This window comes from Pieris brassicae, chromosome 7 (assembly GCF_905147105.1).
Source record: "Pieris brassicae chromosome 7, ilPieBrab1.1, whole genome shotgun sequence".
In the NCBI taxonomy this organism is placed as follows: Eukaryota; Metazoa; Arthropoda; class Insecta; order Lepidoptera; family Pieridae; genus Pieris; species Pieris brassicae.
The window spans coordinates 12,641,829-12,651,898 of NC_059671.1; the positions used below are offsets into that span (position 1 = coordinate 12,641,829).

At 35.2% G+C, this 10,070-nt stretch overlaps 1 protein-coding gene across 6 annotated transcripts; it reads right to left on the reverse strand.

The window, feature by feature from the left end:
• Positions 1-61: 61 nt before the first annotated feature.
• LOC123711667 (galactose mutarotase) lies at positions 62-9,139 on the reverse strand. Of its 6 annotated transcripts, none has more exons than XM_045664345.1 (6): positions 8,944-9,139; positions 4,416-4,551; positions 3,458-3,673; positions 2,698-2,957; positions 2,216-2,375; positions 62-406 (listed from the first exon to the last, which is right to left on the reverse strand). In XM_045664345.1, exons 2-6 carry the CDS (start codon positions 4,542-4,544, stop codon positions 92-94), a joined length of 1,080 nt encoding a protein of 359 aa, XP_045520301.1. In that variant the 5' UTR covers positions 4,545-4,551; positions 8,944-9,139; the 3' UTR covers positions 62-91. The 6 variants fall into 6 exon arrangements, with proteins under 6 accessions (XP_045520301.1, XP_045520304.1, XP_045520302.1 ...); XM_045664348.1 differs by lacking the exon at positions 8,944-9,139 and adding an exon at positions 8,780-8,900; XM_045664346.1 differs by lacking the exon at positions 8,944-9,139 and adding an exon at positions 8,586-8,672.
• Between the last annotated feature and the right edge of the window lie 931 nt (positions 9,140-10,070).

Consider the following 10,070-nt stretch of genomic DNA (forward strand, 5'->3'; position numbering starts at 1 on the left):
TTTTTTTTCAACAAAATGTTGCAAAATAGCTAGTGATAACGAAATTGAATAAAAAAGATCCACAAGTAAAAAGTATTATAATATTTTTAAATTACACAGACATAACATTTGGTGTGTGAGATTTTTCCGCGCCAAATCTGTACACAACTTGATGGTCATATATATTTCCTGGTGTCAAAACAGCATTAGGGAAATTGCTATGATTGACAGCGTCGGGGTAGTTCTGAGTTTCCAAACAAAAAGCTCCATGGCGTCTGTAGCCAACGCCATCCCTTCCGACCAATGCAGATTCAGTTGGGGCAGGAAGAAAATTGCCAGTGTAAAGCTGAACGCCAGGCTGATTCGTGTACACTTCAAGGTATCTGCCCGATTTTGGGTGAGTTACACGAGCTGTGAAAGTAAGATCCTGAAAATAAACAAAAGTTAAAAAATAAGAATCAGCAAAGAAGAATAAAGATTTTGAAGTTTCATTATTATTTGCTAATGCAATTTCCAGTGTACACTTTATGAAATATATTTATATTTTCATTTATCTGGGGCTTAAACCGACATTTATTTACTAGATCAAAATTCATTTTTTTATGAATTAATTTGTATTTGAAGCTGTACAGATTAAAACACTGCTGTGCTGCTTTGGATATTTTTAAATAAATTTTATAATAATCGTTAGGCAAGTACATGAAAATAAAAATGTTTAGAACTGGCCAGTTAGAAACATTGCTAATAAAACCTTTTTTGAATTTCAATTGTAGAACTCTTTGGTAACCTTATATAGTATATTGCATTCATTTGTCAAATGTTTTTGTGAATTGGCGGCAAATCTAATGATGGTCACGCGGATCACGTAGTCGATACTACTGAAGATAACATCGGTGCTGTGCGACGCATGATAGAGGAAGATAAGAGAGTGACCTCAGCCTATGAGCAAATAGGGGTAAGCCTAGGCATTGGTCAAGTTCAAAACATCTTACACGAACATTTAGGCGTCAGGAAGCTTTGTACCAAATGGATTCCCCATAATTTAACCGACGACTAGAAACGACTGGACTGGTGTCGCCAAATGTTAGATAAGTTCAACGGGGGTGACCCAAATGCTGTATTTGACATCGTCACATGTGATGAAAGCTGTATGAAGCTATTAGCTAGTATTGCTACGAACTCGAAACCAAAAGACAATCGGCTCAGTGGGTGTTTTCTTTCGAGGATCAGCCAACTAAGGTAAAGAAAGGAAGAAGTCAAGGACAAAAGACGATTACTTCATTCTTTGGTCGGAAAGGTCATTTGTGTCACTGTTGTTCTAGAAGATAGAAGGACAGTTACTGCAGATTGGTATACCAATCGCTGTTTGCCTATTATCTTGGAAAAATTCGACAGCAGCACCCTCGAAGCAGGGTCCTCCTTCACCACGACAAGGCTTCAGCGCACTCCGAAAAACGGACTGTTGAATATTTGACTATGGTAAGTGTCGAGATAATGAGTCACCTGTATGGCGGGTGACTCATTATCCTGACCTGGCGCCCTGCGACTTTCATTTATTCCCAAGAACTAAAGGTAATTCGAGGTATTCGCTTTACGAGCCCTGAAGATGCGGTGAAAGCGTTCGAAAATGCTATAGAAGAGACCCCAAAGGAAGAATGGGCCCACTGCTTTTCTCAGTGGTTCCATCGAATGCGACGATGGGTAGAGAGGAACAGAGATTACTTCGTAAAACAATAAAAGTATTGGTAACTTTCTACATTAAGCCGTTTGTCATTTTTTTAACATTTTACCTAGATACAACTTCTAAATTTCGATATTCTGTGATTACACAGAAATAAGAAAACAAAAATTATTGTTCAAAAAACTTAAGTGGAAATGGGCGGGCCATTCTGCTCGCGTAAACAGTGACAAGTGAACAGTGTAACATGATGGAAATGCCCACCAAAGAAAAGTAAGCGAGGTCAGCGAGCTGGTTGGACCAGCTCCATTTGCGGTGCTACGTAGGACTTTAAAAAAATCTAACATTCTTCATCAGTCTCTGAAGGTCGTGTTGGTGGCGCCGCACAACTTCCTTCATTGTCCCGTCTTCGGCAAGGCTCTGCGCCTGGGTGATGGTAAGACTCGTAAGGTCCTTTACTTGGTTCAGCGAGTAGGCATCGGCATCGAGGTATGGTGGCCTCCACTCCGCCCGTCACGATGAGTTTTTTTCTAGACTAGTAAAAAAGCAAAAAAGTACCTTGTTGCTGAAGCGATTGATACAGAAGTTGTCATCGAACAAAAGCTCGCCCTTCTTCATCGCGTCCCCCAGACGTATGGGCACGCGCAGGTCGAACGGTGTACCTCCAACTTGAAGGAGTCGACCAGTGGGTATAGACCCTTCGTTAGTTTCCGTTATCCTGTATAAAAAAATCTACTAAATATATGTTTAGCAGTCACTTAAATGGGACTAAGATACTAGTTACCAATATCGTTGTAATAAAATGCTTGTAAAATTTCTGCACCATAAATTATAAGCCTGGACAGGCGGTACCTTTAATAGGACCCATCTCACTTAACATTAGGTGGGATTGCGTTCAAACATCTGTTCAGTTCTGTATAAAACAATTACGGAAGCTTGGCCAAGCCACGGAGGGCATTAGGCTGATCCATGGCTGCGGTTAGCACTCATGCAGAAGAACAAATGTTTCATGTAATATATATATATAAATTTGTTCGTACCAGTCAGCGTTCAAAATGATGACGTGGTCAAAAAGTCCCTCTGCTCCTGCGTCATGTCCCGCCAAATTAAAATATGAGTGGTTGGTCAAATTAATCACTGTTTTCTTGTCAGAACTTGCCACAAAGTTGACATGCAGCTCATCATCTTTCACCTCATATATCACGTTGGTGATGAGATTGCCTGGGTAATGCTCTTCGCCGTCTTTGGAGAGGTAACTGAATATTACCTTATTTCCGTCTACTGTTGTGTGCCAATTTACCTGAAAATGTTAAAAAGTTAGAGTTTTACAAGTAGTTAGTTTGAAAGAGAAATACATATTTACAAAAACGTTCACACATTAACAAAAGGAAAAAATCAATAAAAATTATGAAATAGATACGTAATACCTAACTTGGTTGTGGTGTGTTGGTGTAAAAGTGAGAGTATGTACGTTAGGGTTTGTATGCGAGGTGTGCTCATGATGGTGGTTAATCACCTTCATCATGGTTGGATATGGCTATGGATATTCTTAATACACCTTTCAAGCATATTCCGCGATAGTTTAAATAAGTCAAGACAGATATTTTAGAATATCTGTCGTTGTATTGTTTTATCGTACAATTTTGAATTTGATTTTAGTTGGGAAGCGATTGTATTCGGTTTGACATACCGGAAGCCTTCTTCGAGTTCTCGTATCTGAATATCACTGTAACTAACGAATTGTTCATTTGGAATATAGCGTTTCAATATAATTACACAAACTGTTTCTGAAACTCTTACCTTATCAAAACCAAGGATTCCGCCATGTAAATGATCTTTGCCGATGTTTTTAGCGACCTCGTAAGTTTGTCCATCGATTTGGAAGGTGGCTCCACCTATCCTGTTCGCACATCGACCAACTGTTGCACCTAGGTATGGTGTGTTCCTAGTGACGTACCCTTCAATGTCATCGAAGCCAAGTACTACGTCGCTGGCCACGCCATTTTTATCCGGAACCTAAATAAAACACCATTCAACTCATGTATCTCAATTCAACACGTCTCGCCATCCTCTAGTCTGTTCTCCTTAAACCTCAATTTTTTTTTTTTTTGGTTTTTTTATGTATTATGAGGCTTATAAGCTAGACAAAAATAATACACAAAAGGTTAAAGATACAAGAAAGAAGTGGATATTTGATACCTTCTTCGTCTTTTTTCTTATTTATATAAACACAACAAGTTTTTTTCTCAAATTTTTGTAAATTATACATATGTAAATATTAATATAATGTAACGAATATTTTATCTGTAATGTTATATAGTTTCATCTGTGATTAGCAATTTCGGCTTAGTGGTTCATCGTGCGACTCATCCCTGAGTTCGTAACAATTAACATTGGCTCGCACGGCGAAGGATAAAGTCGTGAGGAAATCAGCATGCCTAAAACCGTAAAAGTTGAGGGCTTCTGTCTAGTGTCAGAAGGCTGATAGGTGATCAGAAAAAAACAAATATCACGAAGCAGATACATAATCTAAGGTCAGACCTGAAAGCTTGAAGCGACTCTGGTTTTGTATGATGAAAAGAGGTTAGGATAATAATAATAGTCGCGAATTAGCGCTTAATATGACTTGTATGTCAAAAGCAATAAATATATAGAAGTCCCACTATGTTTCTACTTAGTATCTGAACTGCGCTTTAGTGAAAATAGAGAAACAATTATGAATACGGAAGTTTCATACAAATCAATATTTCTCACTCACCTGGATAGATTGTATGATGGCTCCATAAGAGATGACAGAGATGGCTATACCGCTATCAGTGTACCATGTGAGTTTCCTAACTGGTTCGTTCTTATAGGTACCGAAGTCTTCTTCCGATAGATGCACCATTTTTCAACTGAAAACATACAAAACTGTGAAAAAATAGAAAAACGACTGTGCTCGTACTGTGTAATATACTTATCTGCAACTTGATATTTATTTTTAAAAAAACAATCCTGTCTTAACAGGTGTTCCTAAATCAACCGAAAGAAATTGCACACGAAATAGACAAGAAATTTATTAGGAAAAACAATCTAAAGAATTGTATGCAATGTATAATGAAATAATTACCCATTACTATAGGCACTAACATTTAATAGAACTGAAGACGGAAACAACGTCCGATAACTGTAGTTCGATACCTAATATAGTTATTTTAATATACGCTGATTTCGCAGCTTTACGATCTCTATCGCAATTGAGAACAGGCTATTTGATAAGAATTAAAACCGGTTTCACTTTATTCATAAATAACTATACGAATTGTTATTATTAATTCCGTTTAAGCATTTATAAAATAAAGAACCGGCCATAATTTCTTAAGCAAGATAGTTGTTGCACCAGTTCCTATAGTAGGGAAGCCCAAGAGGGGATTTCGGGATTTACTACAGCGTGGCAGATTAATATACAGGGGGATACCTTGTACCCAGTGAAGTACATCCACCGAATATGAGCCGCATATATATGTCCGCTCGTCAAGGATAAAGCATCTGATTAGTAAAAAAAAATCAGATATTCTCGAACGCGTCAGTTTAAAGTAGGGTGAGTTAATTACATGCTAAAAAGTGTTTATTTTCACTAATGTGACAATTTGCAAGTGACGTAAAGAAAAGGGAGGGCTGTAAAGTTGTAAAAAAGAAATCATCTCGACGTTCGCGAGCGTGGCTGATTTTTTTTTTATTTTGAAAGAAATAATTTAAGGATGTCCACAAGCCGAAGTAAGAAAAATTCGTCGACATAGTTTAATACGTGTGGCAGCATGATGCCTATATTAGTTAAATATTAACTATGTGTAATATTAAATTAAAGTGTGTATTTTGTGGTGAAACTACTTTGCAAAAATCAATAAAATTTACATAAGAAGAATGTATAAATATTTAAGAATATCGTCGAGGTAAACCGGTTCTTTCGGTTAATGATTTTTTAAAGAATTTTTTATAACTATTATATAATAAATACAAGTTCTACTTAAACAACATACACTTTTTGCTATTTCCTGAGCTTATCAATTAAGTTCAATGATTTAAAAAATATTTTTTAATATCAGATTAGGCGAATCCCTCCAGACATCGTGTCTAGGTCATAAAGATGAACTATATATATCTTAATCTGACGCGCTTAAGTATTTCAAAATGACGATTTTTGCATATTCTAATAAGGGCCGCGAGTTTGCGTCGCATCCGAATCGTCAGATTTTTAGATGAGGTCGTTTTTTTAGGTTTACTTCCCCTTATCTGACGCGCTCGATTCATGTTTTATTTCCTTTTTAAATACTTACGTTCAACCACCCCCACCATGCAAACAATCAGATTAACATACGTACAATATTAAAAATACGTGTCCTACATTGTTGCTATCAACATCTGACGCGCTGGAGTATGTCCATGGCACGGTTTTTTTACATTTTTGCAAATCTATAGCGCCTCCACCACCAATGAAAAGGTTGAGGTATATTATATAACATTTTTTTCTTATTAAATCTAAGCTTAGCAGCCCTACTGGTCTCTATGACGCTCGAGAAAATCCCCATTTAGTATCGTAGACTCCCCTGCATGTATTTTTCTAGTCTGTGACCGCTTTGTTTCGCGTGACATATAAAAATCAATCTTTTAATAAAATAATTATCATTTACAAGTGTTACTTAATCGAATAGTTCTATATTTTGCCTACAAAAATATTAGGTCCTTACATATGAAATTGGCGTATTTCGTACTGGCCACTTTAATCACGATGTTCTCCTCTTTGGTAAGGAATTTCAAATTTGTACAGCTATTTCTACTCATGTATTTGTGCTTCGATGACCGTCATTCATTTGTTTTTTTCTGTTTGCGTCATTCATTTTACAAAATGGAAAACTTAAAGTATCGCATTATTTACGAGTGCGAGTTCCGCCGTGGCACTAGTGCTGCGGAAACGACTCGAAGGGTGAATGATGTGTATGGTGGTCATGTTGCAAAAGAAAACACAGTTCGTTTTTGGTTCCAACGTTTTCGTTCTGGAAATTTCGACCTGCAGTACAAGCCCCGTGGACGGCCTGAGACTCAAGTTGATAATGAAGTATATTATTGCTATTGTGGGCTATTGTGGAAGCGGATCCATCGCAAACCACGTCCGAGTTAGCTGCAGGCTGCGGTGTTAGTGATAAAACTGTTTTAATTCACTTGAAGCAAATTGGGAAGATTAAAAAGCTTGAAAGGTGGGTACCTCACGAATTCACTGAAGCAAACCGGCAAACGCGCGTCGACTGCTGCGTTACATTACTGAACAGGCACAATAATGAAGGTATTTTAAACCGAATCATTACCTGTGATGAAAAATGGATTCTTTACGATAATCGGAAGCGCTCAGCGCAATGGTTGGATCCTGGCCAGCCAGCCAAATCCTGCCACAAGCGAAAATTAACCCCAAAAAAGTTACTTGTAAGCGTTTGGTGGACTAGTGCCGGTATTGTTCATTGCAGTTTTCTCAAATCTGGCCAGACTATTACAGCTGATGTCTATTGTCAGCAATTGCAAACCATGATGGAAAAGCTAGCGGCTAAACAGCCTAGGCTGGTCAATCACTCCACGCCACTCCACTGCTACTTCACGACAACGCTAGACCACACACTGCAAAACAGACGGCTACCAAATTAGAAGAGCTTCAATTGGAATGTCTAAGTCACCCTCCGTACTCCCCGGACCTTGCTCCAACAGATTACCATTTTTTTCGAAATTCGGACCACTTCTTGCAAGGGAAAAAATTTAACTCTGATGGGGCAGTCCAAATCGCCTTCACAGATTTTATTGATTCCCGTCCGACTGGTTTTTTTAGTAAAGGGATCAATGAACTACCTATGAGATGGTGCATAGAAAACAATGGTTCATACTTTGATTAATTAAATATATTATATTTAAAAATATTCGACGTTTTGTTCCTCCCATTCAAAACGCCAATTTCATATGTAAGGACCTAATATATATGCCTATACAACTTTAATATTTTCCGCGCTATAATGTAAACCAGATTCTTTTCAAAACGCTATTTACACTCTAAAAAGATGCAATATATCGCACCTTTATTTCTAAACCGTAACTAAACGAAATTTTTACTAAATTTAGTTATCAATGCCATTCTGTTTAAATCGTTAAAATCTACAGAAAGAATTTGATGTCTATTAAATTTCCCAGTATTTTGGTAGATGGCACTAAATTTAAATGTTACTAAACTGAAATTTAAAACAAAATTATTAGCGAAACCGTTACAACACAAGTTGTAACCTAGCATTAACGGAATTGACTTTAAAAGTTTATATAAAAAAGTGTAACTATTTGTTTAGCTACTGCAGATTTAGTTGAATTTAATATTTAGATTTTTTGTTTAATTGACCTGTACATAAAATATCTTTTAAACAAATTATAATAGCCCTTATAGGTAATAGCTAGAATTTTATTTTGACTATAGTAACATTGTTTTTAAACAAACTTTAAAATATTAATGATTTCAAAAGTGTTACTATAAAAATTAAAGTTCCTAAAAAATGTAATCATAGAAAATATTAAATTATATAACTGCAAATTTTAAAACGAAGCCGACTATTATAACAAACAATCTATTAAGTTATTATAACAAATAATCTCAAAAATATCTCTGATAATTTACTTATTTTTTTATAAAGAGATAATGATGAAAAAATTGTAATTTTTTTCTCCTGTAAAATTTAGTGTTTTAGTTAAATAACGGTTTCGAAATTAAGGTGCGATATTAGATATCGTGCTTGCAAACAAATTTAACACTTCATCGACAACATTATTTAACTAATTATTGCTTATAGTACTTCAAAGTTTACGTTTTATATAACTTACAACATTTCGAAATCGGTAGAAAACACTATAATAATAAATGACTCACATTAATTCTTTTATTGACCCAGTAACACCTTCAAGTATGCCCACTATACGTACTGAACTTTTGTAGCGAAAAAATAATGTATTTATAGTGAAAAATTTCGATAAACATGCGGTTTTGTATCAAACCACGTTATATTAAAAAAAAAACACTCGGAATTATTTCATAAACATTAAAGTAGTTGACATTTAGTTTACCTGCTGTATCATTTATAAAACAATATTTGAAATATTCTTGTACTACAAACTACACCAGTTATATAAAGATACCAAAACACTTTATGTATATAAACATAATAAATTCTTCAATCAGCTAACCTCACAAAATTAATTTGATATATTTACGTAATATAAATACTTACAACCACTATTCGACCTCCAACGAAAATCTTTAAAATAGTATTTAAAACTTACGATACGCTCGTAAACAACTTTATTGTTTGATATGTTATCTCATAGCAATTGATATTTCAATGTGAAGTTCAGTACAATTCCACTCGTGTATAAGTTCACGCCGTTCACTTGACCTTGTAAAATTGTATCTATGCGTATAGCGTCTCAGTGAAACCTCTTTCTTTACACATTAAAAATTCAATATCTAATTATTGAATTAAAAATTGTAATATACTTAGTAGCAACCTGTTATTGTAAAATATATATACTTTTGTTGCGGAGCCAATAAACACTTCAGATTAGACTATAATTCAATTGAAGGTAAGGCTATCATTGGCTCAATTGCAAACAGGACTGATACATATTTTTAGATTACAACCCTAGCAACCGTTCTAGTAATTTAAGAGAATACTTTTATAAATACATAAAAAAATATGTTTTGCGTAATATGTTGTTGATGTTGAGTTAAAAAAGAAAGTGTACTAGCAAACTAGGATTCTCGGTGTCGTGGCCATAGTCCATTTGACCATATAATTATTTTAGTTACTTGGCGCAATAAATTCTTTATAATACAATTTTATAATTTTGACTAGGGTTGGACAATAAGAATACTTTCGGTTTCAGCATAGGACAGATTTTGATTGTTAGTGAATTTATAAAGTTTTGAATTTGAAATGCTGTGTAGCGTTTTTTGGGTAGATTCACGTTGTTTGATGTGGTGTGGTCCGAGTGTTTCCAAGTTTTTTTTAAGAACATGATGCTAGTGAAACGTGCTGTATCGTTGTATTTTGTTTTTAGTTATTCATTTTGTAATCCTAACAAAAATTACATAAATCCTATAGGATACCTATCCGCAACCCAACTTCAAATTGTACAAATAAACAAAACTTTTAACTGTGAGAAAATTATACTTAATAGAAATATGCAGACTTTTCTGGAAACAAACACCACATCAAATACAACGCAAACCTATATATAAGCGAAAGTCGTACTTTCTTCGGCCAACGCTATTTCTCTTTCCGAGGCCCATTCATCTATAACTACTTCCTTAAAAACAAAATTATACACACTCACATTTCATGCATTTACTAAAAAT